The sequence below is a fragment of the Leucoraja erinacea genome, chromosome 14 (genome assembly GCF_028641065.1).
Source record: "Leucoraja erinacea ecotype New England chromosome 14, Leri_hhj_1, whole genome shotgun sequence".
Taxonomy (NCBI): Eukaryota; Metazoa; Chordata; class Chondrichthyes; order Rajiformes; family Rajidae; genus Leucoraja; species Leucoraja erinaceus.
Window position 1 is genome coordinate 34,188,289 of NC_073390.1, and position 27,317 is coordinate 34,215,605.

At 46.0% G+C, this 27,317-nt stretch overlaps 1 protein-coding gene across 3 annotated transcripts in view; it reads left to right on the forward strand.

Moving 5' to 3' along the window:
• Positions 1 to 27,317, forward strand: part of LOC129703564 (rho guanine nucleotide exchange factor 9-like) — a 61,063-nt gene that overhangs the window by 7,214 nt on the left and 26,532 nt on the right. For 2 of the 3 annotated variants that reach the window (XM_055646149.1, XM_055646150.1), the window contains exons 2-6: positions 8,575 to 8,817; positions 9,429 to 9,608; positions 15,473 to 15,652; positions 21,094 to 21,326; positions 21,937 to 22,066. In XM_055646149.1, the coding sequence (XP_055502124.1) occupies positions 8,575 to 8,817; positions 9,429 to 9,608; positions 15,473 to 15,652; positions 21,094 to 21,326; positions 21,937 to 22,066 (966 nt within the window). The remainder of the gene's footprint in view (positions 1 to 8,574; positions 8,818 to 9,428; positions 9,609 to 15,472; positions 15,653 to 21,093; positions 21,327 to 21,936; positions 22,067 to 27,317) is intronic. The other variant, XM_055646151.1, reaches the window with a different exon arrangement.

Below are 27,317 nucleotides of genomic sequence, written 5' to 3' on the forward strand. Positions count from 1 at the left end.
GAGTCACAGCAGGGGGAACGACGTTCCCCTTAGCGGCAGAATTTAAAAGCCGAGAACAGCAGGTAAGGAGACTCTGCGTTCTTTCCACTTACTTTATTACAGGTGGAGGCATGGACAGATCCAGGAAAAACAAGAAGGCTGCGAAAAAGCTGGCGGGGGAGAACCGCGGAGTTGCGGGCAGCCAGCAGCGGCCAACGGCACACCAATCTCCCATAATGGGAACAGCTGTGCCCGACTTTGCCCCCGCACCGGCCAAATCAACACCATGGCCGGGCGGTAAAGCGAAGCAAAAAACTTACAGAGTCGTTGACTCCGACGAGTCCGACTTTGAACAGCCGCGAGCGGCCAGTGCCCATGAGCATTGGGGCCGGTTGGTGCGGCTTGAGGTGCAGCCGCGAGCGGCCAGTGCCCGAGAGCATTGGAGCCAGTTGGAGCGACTGTTGGAGCAAATACTCCAAAGTGGCAGGCTCCGGGAAATGGAGACTAGTCACGGTGGGCAGCTAGTAAGTCCTACAGCAGTACCTCTTGTAGGGCTGTACAGTGCTTCTCCCTCATCAGAGCGGAGTACAGGGAGTCAATTCTGGGCTGACCCTGAAGGGGAGTGTGCAGAACATACTCCTAGTGTGCATGGGGTGCAAGAAAACCTATTGGATATGGTGTCCCAGTTCATTCAACCTGACCAAACTGGCCAAAACCTGGAACCTAAAATAGCTGCAAGTATCGACTACATGTCATTCAATCAGCTACAAGGACAGGCACTATTGGACACCACAGGAAGACACTTACCACCAGGGAACTGCAAATCACTGAATGTTCCCAGTGTCAACCAGTGTATTTGGAAACATGTCGGAGCATCTATCAGAGCCAGGGAAACTACAGAAAGTTCTGAAAGTCCTTACAGCGGGAATTACGGCACAAGATCACCAGGATGCACTGGCTTTATTTCGCAACTCCCAATACGAGTTAAATAGTATTAGGAAGAGTGCCATCCAACCGGCTTTAGACCCCAAATTTGCAGGCCTGTACAAACCTGGAACCTCCAACACAAATATTACTATTTGGAGGAGACTTATCCAAACAGGTAAAATAACTTGACGAAGAGGCTAAAACCCTGGGGCTCATTAAAGCAACGTCTAAAAACGACTTCAGCAAGAAATAGCACCCCTACGCACCCACCAGTCGGACAAGACAAACTGGTGAAAGCTCGAAGGCCAGGTACACTCAACATCAGTCTTTCTTAGGCCATGGCCCAGACCGACCTTCCTGGAAAATGCGCAAACCCCCAACACCGACCCAACTACAGACCCAGACACCGGCGCCTCAACGTCCATGGAGGATACCGAAAAAGTAATAAACCTACCACTGGTAACCCTGGAGGTAGGTGGGTCTGGTTCCTTACGAATTGAAGGGAGCATGGAGGTTGGTGGGAGATTACACTTCTATCTGGATGCATGGAATAAGTTAACTACCGATACTTATATTTTAAGCAGTATCCAGGGTTATACCATAAAATTTATACAAAAACATAACCCTCCAGTTCAGCATGTACCGAACCGAATGTTCGTGCTTACAGGCAAAAAAAAATCAAAAGCACACGCTGAACTACAGCGGCTTTATAAAAAAGTAGTAATTGAGAAAACCCAACACGAATCACAGGAATTCGTGTCCAAAATCTTTATCAGAAACAAGAAAGATGGTGGTTGCCGCATCATCATAGATTTGACTAATTTGAATACTTTCGTATTATATATTCATTTCAAGAATGGAAAACTTTGTTACTGCTAAGCAATTGATTTCCAAAGGTTACTACATGGCAAGCATCGATTTAAAATATGCTTACTATACAGTACCCATAAGAGGTGACCACAGATGTTATTTAAAATTCAACTGGATGGGTCAGCTTTGGCAATACAGGGCACTACCTAATGAGCTAACATCAGCCCCCAGGCTGTTCACCAAAATTTTGAAACCAGCCCTAGCGTTTCTGCGGAAACAAAAACACATGGTAATGGCATATCTAGATGACATACCTATTGTGGGCAAAACTTTGGAATTGGCTACACAAACGGTAACAGCCACAAAACAATTATTTGAAAAACTGGGGTTTATCATCCATCCAGTTAAATCTAAATTAACGCCTTCAACCACAATGGATTATCTGGAATTCACCATTAACTCAGTTCACATGTCAGTGACTTTGCCGAAAGAAAAGGTTACAGCCTTAATAGAGGCTTGCAGCAAAATCATTGACATCACTGAACCATCCATCAGACTGGTAGCAATAATAATTGGCAAAATAGTGGCTGCGTTTCCAGCCACACAAATCGGACCTTTACATTATCAAAGTTTACAGAGGGCTAAAATACGAGCACTCAAAATTAATGGTGGTCATTTTGACAGACCAATGAAGCTACCAACAGAGGCCATAATGGAACTAAAATAGTGGAAAGATAACAATAGGCATTGTTCCAATCCAATCATTATCAACAACCCGTCCATGGTACTACAAACTGATGCCAGTGCATTTGGTTGGGGTGCTACTAATTCCATCTCCAGCTGTGGAGGGAGATGGAATGCACAGGAGGCATCATTATTACAAACACTGGGCATAAACTACCTGGAAATGTTAAGTGCATTCCATGGCCTTAAGTCATATTGTTCTGGGTTATATCACCAGCATGTTAGACTACAAATTGACAACACCACCGTGGTAGCATATATCAACCATATGGGTGGAAACAAATCAACATCATGTGACAATCTGGCCAACACAATTTGGCAATGGTGTATCCAGAGAGATATTTGGATATCAGCTACCTACTTACCAGGTAAACTAAATTTAGTGGCAGACACCAGGTCACGCAAATTCAATGAAAACACCGAATGGATGTTGGATAAAAATGTATTTGCTGAAATTACAGCACAGTATGGAACACCAGATATCGATCTATTCGCATCCAGGCTCAATCAACAGTTATCGAACTATGTTTCATGGGAACCAGACTCTGGGGCAGCGGCAACAGATGCATTTTCACTGCATTGTGGGAAATTGTTTATTTATGCATTCCCTCCATTCTGCCTCATCAGTCGGGTATTAAGGAAAATACAGCAAGACTCTGCGTCTGGTATTTTGATAGTACCCGATTGGCCTACTCAACCATGGTTCCCGGTGATACTCGACATGGTATTAGAACCATGCATCACCATCCATCATAGACCTAATTTACTGGTTCATCCCGTAACAAGGTAAAGTCACCCATGTCATAATTATATAAACTTATTAATTTGTAGAGTTTGAAAGCACCTCTACTACACCTGGGACTGATGGATCGAACAGTGGATATTATTTCAGCGGTTCACAGACAGTCCACTAAAAAACAGTAGTTGGTGTACATCAAGAAATGAGAAATGTACTGTCACAACAGTAACATGTTCCTCAGATCTATGAACATCCCGTCTGTTCTGGAATTCCTGGCAAGCCTCCATTACGATGAGGGGCTCAGTTATAGTGCCATCAACTGCGCCAGAAGTGCTCTGTCAACATACCTGTGGCAAGGAACAGAGCGGCATTCTGTTGGGACACACCCCCTGGTAACTAAACTCATGAGGGGCATTTTTAATGTTAATCTCCCAAGAACCAGGTACAGGTGCACAACCTTTTATCCGGAGTTCCGGAAACCGAAAAGCTCCGAAAACCGGAATTTTTTTTCCAGGATGTCGGCTGCATTTGGCGCCAAACTTGACCCAAAACAACCCACGGTCAACCCAGGTCTGTACTACTGTAGCGGCTGCCTCCTCCCCGGAGACCGGGGAGACATTTAAACATCTGTAAATCATTGTTTAAATGTTAGTCAGTTAGTTTGGAGGGCTTTTATGTGAAGGGGGGGGGGGGGGGGGGGGGGTGAAGGGGGAAACTTTAATTCTTAGCCCCCTACCTGGTCGGAGAGCCGTGCAGTAAGCTTCGGAGCGCTGTGGCCGCCGACTCCCAACATCGCGGAGCTAGGGGCTGGGGGCGTCCGGGTGCGGGCGGCGCCAGTTGGAGCTCCGACCCCGGCAACTCTACCCCTGGCTGCGCAGTGCTCCAAATCCAGCGCCACCCGCAACCGGACGCCCGCAGCCCCAGCTCCGCGATGTTGTGTGTGTCGGCGGCCACAGCGGTGACCCAGTAAGGCATTGCCCGCTCCCCGCTGGTATCCCAGCGCTGCGACGCCGACCCCCCCGCCCCCCACCACCACGCCAACCCCCCCACCACATAAAATCCCTCCAAACTAACTGACTAACATAACTGAGGAGGCAGCCGCTCCAGACATTTTAAGCCGCCCGCGCGCTACCTACCTAATCTACGCTAAAAATCTTCCATTTGGAAATCCGAAAAAATTCCAAAATCCGAGAAGTGTCTGGTCCCAAGGCTTTCGGATAAATGGTTGTGCACCTGTACTGCCAAATATGGGATGTGAGCATTGTACTGACCATGTTAAGAAACTGGTCTCCAGCTACAGCTCTGTCCCTACAGAAACTGACTATGAAAACAGTCATGCTGATGGCCTTGGTCACGGCACAAATGGTCCAGTCGCTACAGAAACTAAGGCTGGACAACATGACTACTTCATCTGGAAATTTAACTTTTCACATCAATGAATTAGTCAAACAGAACAGACAGGGGTCAGCAGGCCTAAAAATAGAATTCAGGGCCTACCCAACAGATGATCGACTCTGTATTGTAACACACTTGCTATTATATATGAAGTATACTAAGGTCATCAGAGGCAAAGAAATGGCACTTTTAATCAGCTACAAACAGCCACACAAAAAAGTGACAGTCCAGACCATCTCGAGATGGCTAAAACAGGTCCTAATAAAGGCTGGAGTAGACACAAACATTTTTAAATCTCACTCCACCAGGGCTGCAGCTACATCGGCAGCTATGAAGTTGGATGTTCCTATGGACCAAATCCTCAAGACAGCAGGATGGTCAATGGAGAAAACTTTCCAACGATTTTATAACAAACCAGTAATTGAACCTGGAACATTTGCAGAAACAATTTTAAGTTCTGTAATATAATTTTACCCCATAAATAGGGGCTATAATTTGGTGTTAATAAATTTATCGTTGGTTTTTCAATATCGTATTGATGTCTAATGATGTTAACACTATTCTCCCCATAATCAAGGCAGATGTGATCCATGGACTCGTTTCCATGGCATGGAATCACAGAACTTTAAAATCTTCACGTAGTCACTCACGTGACTCCGAAGTAAAATAGTAAGATTAAACGCGAACTTACCAGTTCGAAGTTTGATCGTTATTTTATGAGGAGTAACGTTGAGGGAATACGTGCTATGTTACAATCTTACTATGTTTAGTCATTACAGTTATCTGTGATTTCACACCGCTGCTTTGAAGAATGACACGCATGCGTCCTGGTGGGGTTCTTCACGTATTCCCTCAACATTACTCCTCATAAAATAACGATCAAACTTCGAACTGGTTAGTTCTCGTTTAATCTTACTATTGTTTTGAAAAGGAATCAGTCTGGACCTTGCAGAAGGCACAAAACTGGAGTTTGGCAAATTACAACGTTATACTTCAAGAGCTCGGGAGGGTACCTTGGGAGCATTTGTTATTGGCTAAGTCCACATCTGACATGTAGAACTTGTTTAAAGACCAGTTGATCAAAGTTCATGACTGACATGGTAAGGAGGAGGACTAAAGTGGTTCAAAATTTAGTCAAAAAGGAAAAGAAAGTGCATGCAAGGTTTAACAAGATGAAACCAGACAGGACCTTTGGGGAATATAAAACAAGAAGACAAAACTGTAGTGGGTGATTAAAAGGGCTAAAAGTGACCACAGAATGGTTTTGGCAAGTCAGATTAATGAAAATTCCAAGGCTTTTTATATCTACATTAATAACAATAGGGTAAATTGGGAGAAGATAGAACCACTGAAGGATAAATGAGGGAATATGTGCTTTGAGTCAGGAGATGTTGGTGAGATATTAAACAAATACTTTGCATCTATTTATTTGAGATGAGTGTGGCGATTACTAATATGCAAAGCGAGTTGCAAAGTGCGAAGGAGGATGTGTTAAGGATATCGATGAACGTTAAGGTGGATAAATCATCAGTGCCTGTTGGAATCTATCCCAGGTTATAGGCAAGAGAAGAGATCGTGGGAGCCTTGTGTGGGTCTTAGCTAACCAAGAATGAGATACAGGAGGACTGGAGAGAAGCTAATGTTGTTCCTTTGTGTAAGAAGGGAAGTGCAGTGGAGAGAATGAAGTGAATTATAGGGCAGTGTGCCCACCATCAGTGGATTTAGTAGGAAAGTATTAGTGGAATATAGGGATATTCAGAAGGGAAGCCATTGGAGAGGATTCTTTGCGATATGATTTATTCACATTTGGAAGGAAATGTGTTAATTAGGGACAGTCAGCATGGGCTTTGTACACAGCAGGATGCGTCTTACTAACTTGATTGGGTATTTTTGAAGAGATGACAAAGTTCATCAATGAGAATAGGGTGGTGAATGTTTCTACATGCATTTTAGTCGGGTATTTGATAAAGACCCTGGATGACAAGAGAGGTTATAAATTTGACCAAAAAGGAAGTGGAAGCATACCTAAGGTTTAGGAAGATGAAATCAACCAGGGCCTTTGACGAGAATGAAGAAAGCAGGAAAGAACACAAACAGGGAATTAAGAGGGCCTAAAAGGGCTATGAAATGTCCTTAACAACTAGGATTAAAGAGAATCCCAAGGCATTTTATACATATGCTAAAAAGAAGAGGAAAACAAGGGAGATGATTTGGAGTTTTGGTTCACACCATTACATGAAGGAGGTTGAGGCTTTGGAGATGGTTGAAAAGGAATTTGTTAGGATGCTTCCTGGATTCGGGATTTTACCTTTAAAGAGACGTTGGATGAGCCTGGGTTGTTTTTTTCTGGCTCCAAGTCACTTGCTGCTACTAATTCAAACATTGGCACCGTTCATGTTCCTGAATTTGTAATATTGTTGGAAATATTTCCATCAGGCTGGAAACCAAATCCATCCAACTTATGGAAAGAGAACCTGTTGAAACATTCCACATACATAGAGGGGAGGTCATGTTGCAGTTATATACAATATTGGTGAGGCCGCATTTAGAGTATTGTGTTTAGTTCTGGGCACCATGTTATGGGAAAGATGTTAAGTTGAAATGGGTGCAGAGAAGATTTACAAGGAGGTTTCCAGGACTCGAAGGTCTGAGCTACAGGGAGAGGTTGAGCCGGCTGGGACCGTATTCCCTGGAGCGCAGGAGGATAAGATGTGATCTTATAGAAGTGTATAAAAGTATGAGAGGAATAGATCGGGAGGATGCATAAAGTCTCTTGCTCTGAGTGGGGGAATTGAGAACCAGAGTGCATAGGTTTAACGTGAAGGGGAAAATATTTTATAGGAATACGAGGGATAACTTCTTCACACAAAGGGTGATGGGTGTATGGAAGGAGCTGCCGGAGGAGGTAGTTGAGGCAGGGACTTCGCAATATTTAGGAAACAATCCGACAGGTACGTGGATAAGACAGGTTTAGATGGAAATGAGCCAAATGCTGCCAAATGTGGGATAGTGTAGATGGGACATGTTGGTTGATGTGGGCAAGTTGGGCCAAAGGGCCTGTTTCCACACATTATAACAATGATTCTACTACACCCTCCTCCTTCTCACTCTTCAAACAAACTCGTTCACCAAATTCTGTCAAGGCAATACCAGGGGCAAGAATTGTGATCTTCCTACCAATTTTAATATATAGTCAGCTGCTTAAGTGGTATTTTGATTTGATACTAGTTCTCAGTGATCTGACACTGTATAAATTGTAATACTCAGGTTGTTGCTATTTTGTGGGCCATTTTGTCTCTCACTGTTAGCATGAAGATCATTAGCAGTTAAAATCTGTCTGTGATTTGAATGCATATAACAGGAATATTTAACTGAATGTTCATTGAAGCTTATATGTATTCTTGACCTCATCATGAACAGATAGGTTATTCCAGTTTCTGAAGATACAAGGAGCTGCAGGCTGGTTTACAAGAAAAGACACAAAGTGCTGGTGTAACTCAGCGGGTCAAGCAGCATCCCTGGAGAAGAGAGATAGGTTCATGTGGCCATATTCTCCAGAGTTGCTGCCTGACCCATTGAGCTACTCCAGCACGTGTGTCATCTTCAATTTCTGAAGAGGTGCCATCCAGGTTCAATGCAGAATGGCATTATGCAATTTAAAGGTGCAGAAAATGAGAAATTGAACCAGGAGTGGGCACTCTGAGTCTGAGACAATAAATACAATCAGATCTGATCTTGTGCTTCATCTAAGTTTCTGCCCAATGCCCACAAATTCTGACATCCTGATGTCCAAAAATTTGTCAGTTGCAACCTTGAGTATCCACAGTTGTAAGGTGAAGAAGACAAATAGTTTACAATCTCTGAATTTCATATAATAAGCATAATTCTTAATTGATTTCAGTGGTGAAAACATTATTAATAAATGGGAGTATCATATTGATAAGTGCACACTAAATCCTATTTTATTTTTGTTCTTGTAGTATGGACGAAGTGAAACACCAGGTGACAATGAGGAATCCACAACAAACAGCACATTATCAGTGTCAAAATCTGAAACTATTGACCTGGAACCATTAATGGAAGATGAGTCGGAAAATAACATCATAATCACTGAAATGCTCGCATCTCTATCAATATTGGAGGAGGCAGAGGCTTCTGTGTTTGAAAGGCACACAATGCTCCAAATGCCCCACATGATCGCTCAGTTAAGTGGAATTATTGAGGTAAGACTCAGGGTCAAATCAGAGATCATTGTAACATACACTTGTACGTCAATCTAGGCACTTTGAGTTTCTACAGACATATTGCCAAAAGAAACACATGGAAATCTTCATTCTAAATGTAATATTTCAAAGCTTACAGGGCCACGGATCTGAAACCACCCCGACATTGCAGAGAAAACAATTATATGAACAACAGCATGTGAATGTCCATTATTGAAAATGTTGGATTGAGTTCTAGATAGTGTAATTATGTTTACTCAAGGTACTTAAAGAAGGTGGTGGGTGTAGACAAGAGGACATGACTTCAGAATTAAGGGACAGAAGTTTAGGGGCAACATGAGGGGGAACTTCTTTACTCAGAGAGTGGTAGCGGTGTGGAATGAGCTTACAGTGGAAGTGGTGGAGGCAGGTTCGTTGGTATCATTTAAAAATAAATTGGATAGGCATATGGATGAGAAGGGAATGGAGGGTTATGGTATGAGTGCAGGCAGGTGGGACTAAGGGGAAAAAAGTTGTTCGGCACGGACTTGTAGGGCCGAGATGGCCTGTTTCCGTGCTGTAATTGTTATATGGTTATATATGGTTATAAGGTTCTACTTATGTTCTTGAAGATGGATTCTCAGGAGGAAAAGGAAGCAAATGAGCCCTTGGAGACATCGATACCTGAACGTAAGCCACGTCCGATACGAAAAGCACATTTACCAGATATAGAGAATAAAAGAGCAAACGTCATCACAGAGATCATAAACACGGAGAGGGACTATGTCAAAAATCTACGGGATATTAATGAGGTAAGTAGTCTAAAGATACAAAGTGAACTTTGTGGTACTTTTTATTTTAAAGATGTTAGAGCATGGGAAATACAATCAGGAGTGAGCATCATGAGCCAGCTCTGCTTGCAATATGATCACATCTGTTCCTGAACCTTACCTATTTTCCAACCCTCTGCCCACAATGTCGAAGAGTTTCAGTCTTGAGAATGAATCAGACTTTAGGTGAGCAATTCCAAAGGTTTGCAATCAGCTGAAAAATAAATTAGGGCCTTTAGGTCTGCGAGAGCAACTACTTATCTTCCATGTATTAATTCTCTTTTAAAAGCCATATTTGAATCTGCCTGCACAATCCTGCATTCCAAATATTTTCAGCTGTGTAAAAACCACTTTGTGCATTTTCGACCAGAGCATTTGGTCTGATGCATGGTCTCGACTCGAAATGGTAACTGTCTCTATCCCTCCGTAGATGCTTTCCGACCTACTGTATTCTTCCAACAGCTTGATTTTTTCACCTTCAATTCTGCATACATGTTTGTGTTGGTTAAATAATAATATAATCCCCATAATTTGTTTATGCTTTTACATTTATTGATGCTTTCTCTGTGTGCTGCTCCTGTCTACCCTTTCCATTGTCTTTCCCAATATGGATTATCATATTCAATGCCCCTTTCATTTGTAAGTTTAAGTATGTTAAATTTCCCTGTTAAGTCAATAGGTTGAATCAGCAGGAACTCATAGAAAATGCATCCCCGCATTGACTAACTGCGCCAAGGCTGCTGCCAGGGGGTTTAATAGATGATCTACATGTACTTAAAAAGGCATAGAGTTCTGGAGTAACTCAACGGATCAGGCAGCATCCCTGGAGAACATGGATAGATGACATTTCGGGTCAAGATCCTTCTTCAGATTGATTGTAGGGGGGAGGGGGGAAATAACGCTAGAGGAGAGGAGGGCAGGAAGAAGTATGGCAAATAATAGGTGAACACAGGCAAGAGGGGAGGGGGAGATTGATAGGCCAATGGTTGAGCAAAAGGCAGAGATGAAGAAAATGGTGTGAGCCAAAAGGGAAGTATGGGGGAGATAGGGAAGGGGGATGGCTGGGGGATTGTTAGAAATTTTTAGAATTGGAGAATGTTTAGACCGTTGGGTTGTAAGCTACCCAAGCGGAATATGATGTGCTGTTCTTCCAGTTTGCATGTGGCCTCATTCTGACAATGGCGGAGGACCAGGACAGAAAGGTCAGTGTGGTAATGGGAAGGGGAATTAAAATGGTTAGCAACCAGGAGATCAGCTAGGCGCTTGCAAAAATGTACAAAGAGGGTAGAAGGTTGGCAAGGGGAATCCAAGAGGAAGAGGAAATTTTCGAGACAGGAAAATTCTAACCTTCAAGGTCTGTATTGCTGGCAATATAATACACTGGTGGTCCAGAAAAGATCTGAATGAATGGGATTCTAATGTTGGAAGTTGGCTGGATGGGAGGAAATGGAATGGGCAAGACATCGAGTAAATATGTCAAAGAAAAATGCATCGAGTATGTATGCTTGTGAACTTATGATAAGCACCTTGCTCCTAAGAACTACACATATTTCACCTTTCACATAGAATTGACCCTTCTTGGTGAATGTGCACAAACTGCATGACTCTATAGCCATGAGCACCTACTGTAAGCAATTTTTTAAGAGCACACTTGATGATGGAAACTTATCATATCATATATCATATCATATCACTCCCCCCCCACCCCATCCCACCCTCCCCCCCCCCCCCCCCCTCCCCCTCCCTCCCCTCTCCCTCCCTCCCTCTCCCCCCCTTCTCTCTCTGCCCTCACTCTCTACCCCCCTCCCTCTATAGACGAGCTGCGAGTTGGAGGCTATGCATCAGTAGATAGAGCGATTATGGGGTAAAAGGAGCAAATTAATAATATTAATATATTAACAAGGGGGGTAGTTAGCATGTATGTGGGGGTGGTTAATGTGTGTGATGCTGCATGCCCCCCCCCCCCCCCCCCCCCCCCTCAAACCGCACGTTGGGGGAACAGACCCAACGGGTCTACACTTGTATCTATTAAAATTGTGTGTGTGTGTTGTTTTGCATTTGAAACGTATCTCCTCGAAAACCAGGCGCAACTTTTGCAATTTCGGTAGGGATTTAACTTATGTTCAGAAATCCACTCTTTGATCAATTATTTCCCCAGATTTTGAATAAAATTTATCACAAAACTCAATTTTTAAAATTTAAATGGCGCTCACCGGCTGCCAACTTCACAATGCCCACATGCTGCCCAATCCAGGCCCACCTGCCCCCAGGCCCCGCCGTCCACCGCTGTGGATTAAAGGCACAGAAATATCGAGACAGTTCTGCAGAACAAAGATTCTACAGCTGCGTTCCGCTATAGATTCTTTGTTCTACAGATCTCGGGGCAGCGACTCCTGACGCGCTGAATTTCTCCTCATAAGTTCCGCTGAACTTTCTCCTCACAGCCGGCGCAGCTCACGAAGCCCCAACCGCCTGCGCGCCCCTCCCATCAAAGATCTTAGCTCTGCTTTAAGATCTTTGCGTCCATCACCTGTGCGCTCATTCCAGCTGTGGGTTTTCAGAGAGTCAGAAGCTAGTGCTTCTTTGCTGTGAACGCTCGCTCCTGGGCGAACGGGTCTTGCCTTAGCGGCTTTAAAGGGCTGTTGTCAGCTGGCAGTTATCAACGGCAGTCACGTCAATTCAATTCAACTTTAATGTCATCGCACAAATACAAGTATCAGTACAACGAAATGCAGTTTTGCGTCAGTCCGTAGTAGTTGTACATAAAGAGAAAAAACAAGAAAAAAATAGAAAGAGAGAAGATACAGAATAATCAGGAAATACAGAATGATTAAACAAAGGGGGACGGAGGGACCAGAGAAATCTATCGTCGGGACTCCGAGTTCAGCAGTGTGATTGTGTTGTTATAGAAGCTTTTCCTCATCCTGCTGGTACGTGACCTGAGGCTCCTGTACCGCCTCCCTGATGGGAGGAGGGCAAACAGTCCATGGTTGGGGTGTGAGGGGTCTTTGATGATCTTCCCAGCCCGTCTCAGACACCGTTTTCGGTGGAGGGCATCCATGGCAGGGAGCGGGGCACCGATGATGTGCTGCGCGGTTTTCACCACCCGTTGTAGTGCTTTCCTGTCCGCAGCAGTGCAGCTGCTGTACCATACCGTGAAGCAGGTGGTCAGGATACTCTCAGTGGTACAGCGGTAAAAGTTGGTCAGGATCTGGGGGGACAGGTGGGCTTTCTTGAGCCTCCTAAGGAAGTAAAGGCGCTGCTGTGCCTTTTTGATCAGCTTGGAGGTGTTGAGGGACCAGGACAAGTCCTCCGAGATATGCACTCCGAGGAATTTATAGCTGGAGACGCGCTCCACCTCAGTCCAGTTGATATGGATGGCGGTATGACTGCCTCCTCTGGTCTGCCTGAAGTCGACAATAATCTCCTTCGTCTTTTTGGAGTTGAGGATGAGGTTATTGTCGGCACACCAGGTGGTCAGGTGCTGGATCTCATCCCTGTAGGCTGACTCATCGTTGTCGCTGATCAGTCCTACTACCGTGGTATCGTCAGCAAACTTAATAATGGCGTTGGATCCGTACTTTGGGATGCAGTCGTGGGTGAAGAGGGAGTAGAGGAGAGGGCTGAGCACACAGCCCTGTGGCACTCCGGTGTTCAGTGTTATAGTGGAGGAGGTGAGGTTATTGACCCTAACAGACTGTGGTCTGTTAGTGAGGAAGTCCAATGTCCAGTTGCAGAGGGAGGTGGAGATGCCAAGTCCACTGAGTTTGGTGATCAAGCTGGCTGGGATGACGGTGTTAAAGGCAGAGCTGAAATCAATGAACAGCAGCCTGATGTAGGAGTTGTTGTAGTCCAGGTGGGTCAGGGCAGAGTGTAGGGCCGCCGATATGGCGTCCTCTGTAGACCTGTTGGTCCGGTAGGCAAACTGATGGGGGTCCAGTGTGGGGGGGAGGCAGGCTTTGAGGTGAGCCAAGATCAGCCGCTCAAAGCACTTTGCAATGACAGGGGTGAGTGCCACTGGGCGGAAATCGTTGAGACTCCCTGTAGCTGACTGTTTGGGCACTGGCACGATGGTTGATGTCTTGAGGCAAGTGGGGACAACACCCTGGGCCAGTGAGAGATTGAAAATGTCGGCGAGGACTGGGGATAGTTGTCCAGCACATGCCCTAAGCACCCGGCCAGGGATGCCATCGGGGCCGGCAGCTTTGCGCTCATTCACCTTGCTCAGTGCATCTTGTACAGCAGAGGTGGAGAGGCTGAGAGGTTGTTCATTCAGGGGTGGAGCAACTTTAATGGCTGGGGTTTTGTTGTCTCGGTCAAAGCGAGCATAGAAGTGGTTTAGCTCATCAGGCAGGGTGTCGTTGTCTGGGGGAGGGGTGTTAACTTTCTGATAATCGGCAAGGGATTTGATTCCTTGCCACATGCGCCTGGGGTCAGAGTTGTTGTGGAAATGCTCCTCAATCCGCCGTTTATGATTTAGTTTAGCAGTCCTAATTCCCATTTTCAGATTGGCCCTGGATGAGCTGTATCCCTCAGCGTCGCCAGATCTGAAAGCGGCATCGCGAGCCTTCAGTAGGAGTCTGACCTCCCTGCTCATCCACGGCTTCTGGTTAGGGAAGGTCTTTATCTCCTTGTGGGTAGTGACATTATCGGTACAGAATTTTATATAGTCCAGAACTGTTGAGGTGTACGAGTTGATGTCCACTTGTGAATTGGAGGTGGACTGAGTAGCAAAGAGACTCCAGTCTGTCTGCTGAAACTGCTCCTGTAAGTCAGAGACAGCCCCCTCAGGCCAGACCTTCACTGTCCTCATGGTAGGTTTCACACGTCTGATCAGAGGTGGCATTTGGCTCTCTGACTCATTCCTGTTCTGTGTTTCTCTCTATGAACGTGCAAGTTTGGCAGATCCGGAGGACAGGCGAGATCCTGGGGAGGTGAAGAGGAACAGTGGGTGGATTGAGGGAGAGGAGGGAGGAGGGAAAGGGGGGAATGGCAGAGGTGAGGAGGGATAGTGTGGGAATAGAGGGAGAGGAGTGGGGAATAGATGAACTGCCCCCACCCCTCTCCCCTCCCCACTCTTCCACCTCTCTCCCCCGTACCCCTCTACCCCTCCCTCCACACTCTACCCCCTCTCTCCCCTACCCCATCTCCCTCCTGCCCTCCTCCCCTACATCCTTCCCTCCACCCCATCTTCTCCCTACCCTCCCCCCCCTCCCTTCCCCCCCTCTCAGCCCCCCTCTCTCCCCTCCTCCCATCTCTCTCTCACCCGTCCTCCCCCCCCCTCCCTCTCCTCCACCCCCTCTCCCTCTTGCCCTTCTGTCTCTGCACCTTTCTCTTTGTCTCTCCCCATTCTCTCTCTGCCATCACTCTCTACCCCCCCCTCCCCCCCCCACTAGACGCCCCGGCGAGTTGGGGGCTATGCGTCAGTGGATAGGGCGGTTATGGGGTAAAAGGAGCAAATTAATAATATTAATATAATATCAAGGGGGGTAGTTAGCGTGTGTGCGGGGGGGGGGGTAGTTAGTGCGTGTGATGCCGCATGCCACCCCCCGCAACCACACGTTGGGGGAACAGACCCAATGGGTCTGCACTTGCTCTAGTGACTATTATATTCATTTTACTGCCTCCCTCCTCCACTGCCATGCATTTATTTGTCCCATAGTGCCATATCCTTTACTGCACTCCATCTGGATCAATCATCTTCATGGGCTGGCAGTGTGTTTGGAATATTAAGGCGAATATGTGCATTGAAGCAAACCTGCTATAGTAATTGGATAAAACTTTGTCTTGGCTCAGTATGATAGTCATATTAAAAGAATGGTATCCATTTCTCCTATCTACCTCAGGGCTACTACAAACAGTGTTATAAAGCAAAAGACTTGTTCCCTCATGCACGAATGGTAACTCTCTTTTCAAACATCGTGGATATTTACAAAATGCACAAGAAATTGCTATCCTGCATGGAGAAGAATTACAACTTAGAACATCCCCACATGAGTGAGTTTGGTGCCTGCTTCATGGAGCAAGTGAGTGCTGATGAACTATACTGATTCTCTTTTGACTGGTATAATACACATAAATCCCACCTGCCACAAAGTTGGCTGTTGAAATGTTCAAGAATTTTGAAACGACTTCAACAATATGGACAACGTGAGCATGGCAGAATATGTTGACGTTGTATATCTGAAGTAAAAATAAGAGACTGCCGAAAATACTCTGCTGGACAAAATGTGTAGGAAGGAACTCCAGATGTTGGTTTACACTGAAGATAGACACAAAATCCTGGAGTAACTCAGCGGGTCAGGCAGCATCTCTGGAGAACAGGAGTAGGCGATGTTTCGAATCAGACTGAAGAAGGGTCTCCACCCAAAACATCACCTATTCCTTTTCTCCAGAGATGCTGCCTGACCCGCTGAGTTATTCCAGCATTTAGTGTCTACTAGACTACATGGGACCCGTCGGGTCCCAGCTTATCATGGGAGGGCTGGTCCACCAACGCAATATTCCACCATTCCACCTCTCCACCAATTCCAATATCGGTGGCCAATATCGGGAGGGAGGGGGGGCTTTCTGGAGCGCGAGTATGGGTGTTGTGGGCTGAAGGGACAGGTTTCCAGAGGGCTAGTATGGATATTGTGGGCCGAATAGATTCTTGGGCTGACGGCTCAGTCACTGAAGCCTGATGTGCTGGCAGCTCACTCACTCAAGGCTGGTGCGCTGGCAGTTAACTCACGGCTATTCCTTGAAATGCCACTTCAGGCAGAGTGCAAGGCCACCAAATTCAAGTGCAGTTTGCTACCACTTCAAGCAGCGTGCAAGGCCACCAAATTCGAGTGCAGTTTCATACCATTTCAAGCAGGGTGCAAGGCCACCAAATTCAAGTGCAGTTTTCTACCACTTCAAGCAAGGTGCAAGGCCAGCAAATTCAAATGCAGTTTCATACCATTTCAAGCAGGGTGCAAGGCCACTAAATACAGAGTCGTAACCTCTCCCTCCCCCTTCTTGCAGAGAGTGAGCCACGCCCACACTTCCAGGTTTTATAGTCCCACCCACCAGAAGGGGCACGGCCTTCATGCCGTGATTGACAGGAGAGAGAATCCTAACATGTTTTAAACACTAATAACTATTATTTTTCATCGATGGGAAAAATCCTCGGCAACTGATGAGTGGACGGGGACTGTGAGTAAGATGCTCAAAAACCACAGCCATACGTGGTAGCGTTTTTCCTAAAATCAATATAGAGCACAAACAGGAAGTGGTCACGATTAGACTTTTAATGACATAGACAGCAAGGCAACTTTTGCATTTTCAAACCAACTTTTTAATTAGGCAAGGCAACTTTAGCATTCTCAAACCAACTTTTCAATTATTCAAGGTAACTTTAACATTCTCAAACCAAAAAATACTTTTGCATTTTCAAACCAAAAAACATTTTTGCAATTTCAAACTATATTTTCAAACCACATTAAAGGCACTGACAGGTCAGTAAAACCACTCACAGTTTGGTAGACATGTGTTCAGTGTTATTCACAGCTCAGACTGAGAATTGCAATCTCTCGCTCCCCCATCTTGCAGAGAATTGGGGCACCTCCACAAATCCGGAATTTAGAGTCCCTCCTGAAGGGGCATGGCTTTCAGGAGAGGAGAATCTCAACATATTTTAAACATTAATAAGTATTTTATTTTTCATCGATGGGAAAAATCCTCTTGTCCTGACCAGCGGAGGGGGACTCTGAGTAAGATGGCCAAAAATCACAGCCGTAAGTGGCAGCGTTTTTTCTAAAATCAATGTACTGTAGCGGCTCCTGCTGGTGCACGCAGGTATCGAACCCGGCGTTCTGAAGTTGCAGTCACGTGACTCAGGAGGGTTGCTGTTTTTGCGCGGGTTCGCTTTCACAACACAGTTGTTTCGCTGACCACCGTTGTGATTAGACGTGTATACAGAGACCTGTTTGCTAAGGAGTGAGTGTTCAATAAAAAACGTTCAGAAAACGTAGTCGTCGTTTCTGCATCTGCTAAATTGATGACCCTGACTTGTCTTGTCATCGTTAGACAGAGATCATGCAGGAGGACTACGGCCCTGCAGTATCAGCCGGCATGAGGCAGGGCTCACCGGGCTTCAAGCTGCCTTCATTTTGGCCCGATCAACCTCAGGTGTGGTTCGCCCATGTAGAGGCACAGTTTCATCTGCACAGGATAATAGCGGATGACACGATGTATTTTCACGTGGTGGGAGCTCTACCGCAGGACTGTGCCTCGAGGCTGCTGCCGTATATCAGAGACCCGCCGACGATCGGCAAGTACGAGGGTTTAAAAGCCCTACTGCTACATACCTTCGGTTTCAGCCGTAGAGACAGGGCGGTGGAGATCCTCCACATGGACAGTGTTGGCGATCGGCGTCCATCCACCATCATGGCGAAGATGCTGGCCCTGATGGACGAGCATCGTCCATGTCGTTCGAGCAGGCTTTCCTGGAACAGATGCTGGACGAAGTCCGCTTAATGCTCGCCTGGGCCGACTTCCGTGATCCCCAGCACGTGGCAGAGAGAGCCGATGAACTATGGACCCACAGATGGCGGGACGTTTGTTCTTTCACTGCCACGGCTAGGGTGCAACCGAGAAGACATCGGGACGAAGGTCAGGATCCACCCAGCGCCGAAGAAGCATCACCGCAGCCAGAGGCGTACAGCCGACACCGTTGGTGTTATTACCATTTCCGTTACGGTGTGAAAACCCGAAGATGTCGAAGCCACTGCTCTTTCAGTGAAATGCCTCGGCCGATCGCTAATAGAGGCAAACGTGGTCGGCCTGAACGAAGGCCTTTACGTCTGTGATCGCCATTCCGGCCACCGTTTCCTGGTTGACTCCAGTGCAATAACCAGCATCCTGCCACCGACCGCCTGAGATACCCGCGTCGGTAAGGTAGGACCCGTCCTCTCAGCCGTTAACGGGAGCGACATTCGAACAAACGGCCTGGACTTAAATTTTGACTCCCACCCATATAGATGAAAGTTCACTGTTGCTGACGTCGCCCAGCTGATATTGGGGGCCGACTTCTTTTGCACGTTCTCCCTGTGGTGTGGTATGGCGCAGCTGTACGGCGCGATGCTGCACCAGACCACCGTGTATCGTCTGGCATCAAATGGGTTAGTCGAGCGGTTTCACAGACACCTTAATCGGCGTTGAAGGCCCGTCTCACCGGCCCCGATTGGGTTGGCCAGTTGCCCTCGGTTCTCCTAGGCATCAGAACTACTCCTAAGGAAGACCTCAATGCCTCCTCGGCCGAGCTTGTTTATGGCTCGTTGTGGGTACTTGGGGATTTTCTGCCCGCCCCCCATGATCAGGAGGTTCCGGCTTCAGCGGTGCTAGCTGACATTCGTGAGCAGGTGCGCACGTTGGTCATGGTCCCCACCTCCCGACATCGGTCATCTGCGGTGCATCTGACTACTATGTTACGGGATTGTGCTGATGTTTTCCTTCATTGGGATGCTCACCGCTCGCCTTTACAGTGGGTGTACGAAGGGCCGTACTAGGTGTTAGAGACTGGTACCTCGCCATTCACTTTGCACATGGGTGGCAAGGAGGAGTTCATCTCTGTCAGCTGCCTTAAACCAGCCTACGTCGAGGAGAGCCTGGTAGCTGTTGCCACTCCGCGGCGTAGAGGGCATCCGCCAGCTGTTTTCCTGCCCTCTGCACCTGTTACCCCCCGGTTATGTTTCACTGGTCCCCTTTATTACGCCTGTCCCTCATTCGCGTTTGTCGCGTCCCTCTGGTTCAGTTTTGCCGGCCCCAAATGTTATGCTCGACCCGCGACCTTGAACTACGCATTCCGGTCGAACCATCCGATTACCCGTGCATTTTCGTACCGCGGATTCTGGGGGGTGGCACATGTAGCGGTGGCTGCTGGCGCATGCAGGTATCAAACCCGGCGTTTGGAAGCCGTGGTCATGTGACTCAGGAGGGGCTGCTGTTTTCGCGTGGTTTCGCTTTCGTGCCACAGTTGTTTTGCTGACCACAACTGTGAGTGTGAGATGTGATCAGACGTGTATGCAGAGACCTGTTTGCTAAGGAGCGAGTGTTCAATAAAAACCGTTCAGAAAACTCAGTCGTCATTTCTGCATCCGCAAAAATACAATGCAACAGGAAGTGGTTAAGATGAGACTTTTAGTAATATAGATACTCAGGACTGATATCTGTACAGATCCCTCCCAGGTCAGGAATATTTGGCTTATGGGCAGCCTGTACATATGAACGAGCATTTTGAAGACCGGCGGGATGAATGGGAGTGGATTTATCGGCTGCTGTCAGTCTGCAGGCATCATCTGCCAACTGCTGATGGGGAGCTTCTGTGTGTCTTCTCCTCCCTTTCTTAAACAAAACTATGTGATAACTTGGGGACATTTTGTGCCAAGTTGTATGTTAAAACTGAGGATGTGGGAGTTGTGAGGAGGTTAGGGATGTGATAATGCTAATATGTAATAAAATGGAAGCCAAGAAAGATTTGATGGCAAACATATTGATAATACTTCACATCAATCTGTAAACTTCTGGACTCAACTTTGTTCAACATTTCACATAACACCTCTTTGTCTCACTTTTTAATTGCCAATACTGGTGATGCTTTCTGCTGCATGTATCTATTTATTCTTGATTTGTTACTGCTTGCGCCATAATTTCTATTGTCATTTAATCTCTCGGCATTCTTTCCCCTGCATACGATTATATTTACTTGAAGTAATAATACATCTGTATGATTGTCCAGATTTTACCATGGATCGTCTACCTGAAGCATTAACTCTTTTTTTCTGCCTGTTATTTTCAAATCTGAGCAATATGTTTATTCTGCAATTTAAAAGGTAGTGTTAACCTTCACTGGAATATTAAGTTCAGCATGAAGCTAAGAGCTACATCAACTGTTTCCTCAGTTTGTGAGCCCAGTCAAGTACATCTGCAGGATCTCAAATCCCACAAACCATTATATAGCTCAATAGCCTAGAAATGGAATTGTGCCAGATCTGTGTGGGGATGGTTAATGAACAGACACAAACTGTTGTGGGTCTGCAGGCATAATCTGCAACCCCCCCCCCCCTCAACAATATCCAGTCTCCTTTCCAGAAATGTAAGCTGTTACTCTGTCAGTCTTTGCTGTTATCAGGCAACTGAATCATCCTACCACATCCAGAGAAATCCTGAACTACTATCTACCTCATTGGACTATCCTTGATCAGTCTTTGCTGACTTTACCTTGCACTAAACATAATTCCCTTATGTATCTATACACTGTAAATGGCTCGATTTTAATCATGTATTGTCTTTCTGCTGACTGGATAGCGCATAACCAAGGTTTTTCACAGTACCTCGGTACACGTGACAATAAATTAAACTGTACTGTACTGAGCAGCTCTACTCACCTATGTTTCATCTAGATTTCACCTACTGACTGTTCTCTCTTTTTTTCTATTCACAGATGCCAAGTTTTATGATGTATGCTGAATACTGCAAACATCATTTAGATGCTCTTGAGGAATGGTCCAAACTGATAATGGTGGAAAAATATACTTACTTTTTTGAGGTCTGTCGAATGCGTCAACAGATGATCAACCTCCAACTAGATGGGTTTCTGATTATGCCGGTGCAAAAGATTTGTAAATATCCATTACTGCTGAAGGAGCTACTGACAACCACCTTACCTTCCCACCCGTAAGTGTTAAACCTGACGCCCATTGACTTCAGTTGGCATGTATAAAAATAGGATGGATCCATGTAACAGCAATTCTATGATCAGTATATGAATAATTGTCAATATATGAATAAGTGGAATGTAGAAATTTGTTATCCAAAATAGTTTCCTTAATTACTTTGTTCATCATGGCAACTAAATCTGCTAAACAATATTTTCCCTAAGACCTGCCCTGCTGTTCAGTATAATCACAGCCAATCTATCCAGTCCTCATCTCCTTCTCTAGACCAAAGGGTATGTTGAGACTAGGGGTGGATTTGGCATTCAAACCCCAACCGTTCAAATATTCTTTGAGTCCATTTAAACACTCAAGTAAAACTGTGACATAAAAAAGTAGCAGCAAGGTGACCAATAAACTACTGGATGGTTAAATAAAGTGATAGGTTAACTTAAACCTATCCCTCGGGTCCTTAAGAGAACAAAATGACCCATTCTTATCGATCTGGTCCATATGTGACTCAAGACCCATTAAATTGGATCCTATGAATGATATCTGCATCGTGCCCCTTGCGGTAATTTTACTGTAATAGTGGACAGTGTGGTGATAAGTTCTCTTCTTTATTCACTGAGGGATATCAAGAATGTGGAAGCATCCGTAGTTGCCATTCGGAAAGTTCTCGATGCGATTAATACTGAGAAAGCAAAGGACGAGGAGGAAGATAAATTATTATCGTTTCAGCGGACGGTTTCAAATTGGCTGGTAAAGAATGGGAAATTCAACCCCATTTTGCTATACTTGTTCTTTAGCCTTCAGTATGTTAAGATGAGATCTAGATATTTTAAGCATATAAGCTGGATTGGACATTTAGACGCACTAAAATATCATTGCACCAGTTCAATTCCCCCTGAAAGAATTGCTAAATTGGGTGGAAAGGACACCTATCTTCTATACTATTACTAAAACTTTTATCTTGACCACATTTGGTCTACGTTGTAAATAAATTTGCGCAAAAATGCTACCTTGTATCGCTATGATTTTTTCGCCATCTATGCTCCAAGCGCCCCAAGTTTTGTTCCAATCAGTGAAATAATAGAGAAGTTATGAAGGTTTAAAAAATCGTGACATCAGCAGATTGGTCTTCTCATCTGTCAGTCACCATGAAGGTAACGCCCCTTTCAGGGGCCTGGAGAATAAAACCCCGGAGGCCGGTCGTGAGTCAGACAGCCCAGAAGCCGTGAGCGAGAGTTGAGTCCAGAACTGTGAGTCTACGCTGTGCTGACTGAACTGTGATTCTACGCCATGCTCTGTGTACTGTGAGTCTGCGCCATGCTGAGTGAACTGTGAGTCTACGCTGTGATGAGTGAACTGTGAGCCCACCAGCCGTGGCTGAGTCCAGAGGTCGCGCTCATTCCAGAGGTCGTACTCATTCCAGAAGTAGGGCGTGAGTAGATTCAAGATAGTTTTACTGTCATATATGTCCCGGATGTGTGAGTGAGATGGATGGTGTGTGTGTGGGTGTGGATGTGAGTGTGAGATGGAGGGTGTGTGTGTGTGTGTATCTGTGTGAGAGAGTGTGTGTGTGAGATGGTGTGTGGTGTGTGGGTGTGTGGTGTGTGTGTGTGTGTGTGATGGAGGGTGTGTGTGTGTGATAGAGATGGAGGATGTGTGTGTGATGGAGGGTGTGTGTGTGTGTGGGTGGGTGTGTGTGTGTGATCGAGGGTGTGGGTGTGATTGTGTGTGTGTGATGGAGGGTGTGTGTGTGTGAGAGAGATGGAAGGTGTGTGTTTGTGTGTGATGGAGGGTGTGTGTGTGTGTATGTGCGTGGGTGTGAGTGTGTGTGTGATGCAGGGTGTGTGTGTGTGAGATAGAGATGGAGGGTGTGTGTGTGAGAGGTGGAGGGTGTGTGTGTGTGAGAGAGAGAGAGATGGAGGGTGTGTGTGTGTGAGATGGAGGCTGCGTGTGTGAGATGGAGGGTGTGTGTGTGAGATGGAGGGTGTGTGTGTGTCTGTGAGCCCACCAGCCATGAGTGACTGAACTGTAAGCCCACCAGCCATGAGTGGGTGAAATGTGAGCCCACCAGCCATGAGTGGGTGAACTGTAAGCCCACCAGCCATGAGTGAGTGAACTGCGAGCCCACCAGCTGTGAGTGAGTGAACTGCGAGCCCACCAGCCATGAGTGAGTGAACTGCGAGCCCACCAGCCATGAGTGAGTGAACTGCGAGCCCACCAGCCATGAGTGAGTGAACTGCGAGCCCACCAGCCATGAGTGAGTGAACTGCGAGCCCACCAGCCATGAGTGAGTGAACTGCGAGCCCACCAGCCATGAGTGAGTGAACTGCGAGCCCACCAGCCATGAGTGAGTGAACTGCGAGCCCACCAGCCATGAGTGGGTGAACTGCGAGCCCACCAGCCATGAGTGAGTGAACTGCGAGCCCGCCAGCCATGAGTGAGTGAACTGTGAGTCCACCAGCCATGAGTGGGTGAACTGCGAGCCCACCAGCCATGAGTGAGTGAACTGCGAGCCCACCAGCCGTGAGTGTGTGAACTGCAAGCCCACCAACCGTAAGTGACTGAACTGCGAGCCCACCAGCCATGAGTGACTGAACTGCGAGCCCACCAGCCGTGAGTGAGTGAACTGCGAGCCCACCAGCTGTGACTGACTGAACTGTGAGTCCACTATCCGTGACTGACGGAACTGTGAGTCCACCAGCCGTGACTGACTGAACTGTGAGTCCACCAGCCGTAACTGACTGAACTGTGAGCCCAAGAACCTATTTGGTCCACAATGTCCATACTAGCCCTCTGGAAACCAGTCCCTTCTGCCCACAACACCCATACTGGCACTCCAGAAAGCCCCCCCCCTCCTCACACTAGCCACCAATATGCAGAGGTGGAATAATGCATGGGGCGCCAGCTCTCCCATGTGAGAATGAGACCCAATGGGTCCCACTTACTCTAGTATATTATTAAAACTCTCATCTTATTTGTTTCTATGTCTGTGATTCTGTGTGTCTGTCTGTGTGTATGTAATGAGTGTGCTCCTGAAATTACACCAAAACGATACATGATAGCGCTACAATTTTTGGACCATCATATTCACCATTATCCTGTGGTGTGGAGTATCAATGTTTTGTTCAGATAGATTGTATATTATACAAGTTATTCATATTTTAAACATTGCAAAATCCAGTTTGGAAAAATTATGAAATTGCAGTGGCAGTTTGCAATGGGATCTCATTTACATAAACTGCCCATCAACAGTGCTCCACCCCACAATTACATCACAATGGGATCTCATTTACATTAAAAAAAGAACAGCAGCCTGCACCTCATAATGACGGGTAGGGAGTGAGTGAGTGAGCATAGGGAATGGTGGAGGAGAGGAGGAGAGGTGAAAGAGGAGGAAGGGTGAAGAAGCAGGGGACGGATTGCTGGGGGATGAGGGAAAATGAACCGCACCTGCGCAGTTGGGGGTTATGGGTGAGTAGTGGAATATTGCGTTGGGGGAACGGGAGAGTGGTGGAATATTGCGTTGGGGGGAACGGGGCCCAACGGGTCCCACTTGGTCAAGTAGAACATAAAAAGAATGGTGCAACATGAGAACAGGCCCTTTGGTACCCACCCACCGGTCCCAAAATTTCTGTGCCAAAAATGATGCCTACTTAAACTACTCCCTTCGGCCTGTATGTACTCCATATTCTCCCATTCCCTGTATATTCATGTGTCTATCTAAACCCACTTAAATGCTGCAACTAACCCCAGTAGTACGTTTTGGTACCCATCACTCTTTGTGTAAAAAACTTAACCCACACATCTCTTTCAAACTCTACTGCACCCTCTCCAAAGCCTTCTCGTCCTTTTCTTTAATGGGGTGACCAGAACTGTGCATAATTCTCCAAATGCCCTCTAACCGAAGTACTATAACTCTATCAATGAAATCCTGATTTTTAAACTTAATGTCCTGAACAATGAAGGCAAGCATACTAAATGCCTTCTTTACCACTTTATCTAAGTGTATTGCTAGTTTCAGGGAGTTATGGACTTGGACCCCAAGATTCTTCTCTACATCAATCTGTGGCAGGTCCTGTATTAACAGTATACTCTCCCCTTGAATTTGACACACCAAAGTGCAACATCCCACATGTGTCCGAATTGAACTCTATCTGCCGTTTCTCCATCTTATCCCACAACTGATCTATATCCTGCTCTCTCATTTGACAGCCTTCTTCACTGTCCACAAGCTCCAACAAGTAATGTGTTGTCTGCTAACTACTAGCCATCCATCTAATTTTTCCACCAAAACGATTTTTTGAAAGCATGTTCATCATATTACCTACAGGTGAGTACAGTAGTTGCTGCTTCCAATGCAAGCTATTTGCATTTATTCCCAACGGGGCTAATTGCAGCTAACAACTGCTGCATTAGTGCCACAGTTATCTTAGTGAAGGTTATCAACCCTTAAAGGACCACTGCACATGGCATCCGTAGAGAGCTGCCTCACATGTCGCCATGGAAATGAGGGAGAATAGTAAGATTAAACGAGAACTTACCAGTTTGAAGTTTGATCTGTATTTTATGAGGAGTTACGATGAGGGATTACGTGAAGAGCCCGCTCAACATGCATGCGTGGCATACTTCAAAGCAGCGGTGTGGAATCACAGATAGACACAGTTATTGAAATAAACATAGTAAAGAAAAGGAGACATCAGTTATCAGTTTGACCTATATTATTGAGGGTGGGAGCGGAGGGCACGTAATCCCTCATCGTAACTCCTCATAAAATACACATCAAACTTCAAACTGGTAAGCTCGTTTAATCTTACTATTTTACTTCGGAGTCACGTGAGTGACTACGTGAAGATTTTAAAGCTCTGTGATTTCAAACCGTGTAACAGTTATTACTTCACTCACTGCCGATCGTTATCGTAATCAACCAATGAATCTGTTTGTAGAAAAACACAATGGTATTTTTTAACAATAACAACAAAGAAATTAAATTGCTCCCCTGGGCTTAAATTAAATATTTGCAGTCTGTAAAAAAATTTCTGCAAATAAAGCAGGTTTTGCCAACGGCTTATTATAAAATGTTCTGAACGTTCTTTCCCCCGACCATCCTGCTGTAGACAGGATGTGGTCTATAGGCACGTCCATTCTTTTGGCCGTCGACGTGGATGCTGCCCTGGTGGAGTGAGATTTGTACATGTTAGTGTTTATCCCAGCAGCTTTTAGCACCTGCTTGAGCCATCTCGAAATGGCTTGGCTCGTCACCCGACCATAAGGTTTTTTATGACTGACCCATAATGCTTTTTCACTCCCTTGAATATTTTTGGTTGTGTCTGTGTAGAACAGTAGGTGGGTCATGGCCCATAACCGTGGTTCTGGTGGGTAAGCCCGGAATTCCACGACTGGATTAGGTGTTTCTGGTCTGCTCTGTTTGATCAGTCCCTGGATAATGACAGAGATATGGTCTGGAGCTGTGAGCATGCTGTCCAGTCGCAATAGGTGTAGTGACTGGACCCTCTGTGCAGATACAAGTGCCATCAACATGAATGTTTTGACCATAGATTGTTCAGGTTGAGGGATCTGGCTCGTGGCCATCCCCTGAGGTGTCAGGACCACACTGACATCCCATATATGGGTGTACCTTGGTCTAGGGGGTTAGAGTTGTAAATACCCTTCAATAGTTTGACCACCAGCGGGTGGGACCCCATGGCCTGTTGTCCTGGAGCTTGTTTTAAATAGACAGACAGGGCACTTCTAGCTGTTTTGATGGCACTGTAGCTGAGTCCTTCATTGTGGTGAAGGTTCGCCAAGAATTCCAGTACGTCGGTAACTGTAGCGGTTGAGTAGGTGGTCCCTGTATCTAAGCAGTACTTCTCCCATTTTTTGATGCTGGATAAGTACTGTTTTTTAGTGGATGTTCGGAGGGATGCTGACATGGTGTCGACGGTTTGTTCTTATAATCCCAGTCCCAGAAGTGGTCTGTTCAGAATCTGCAACCGAGCAGTTT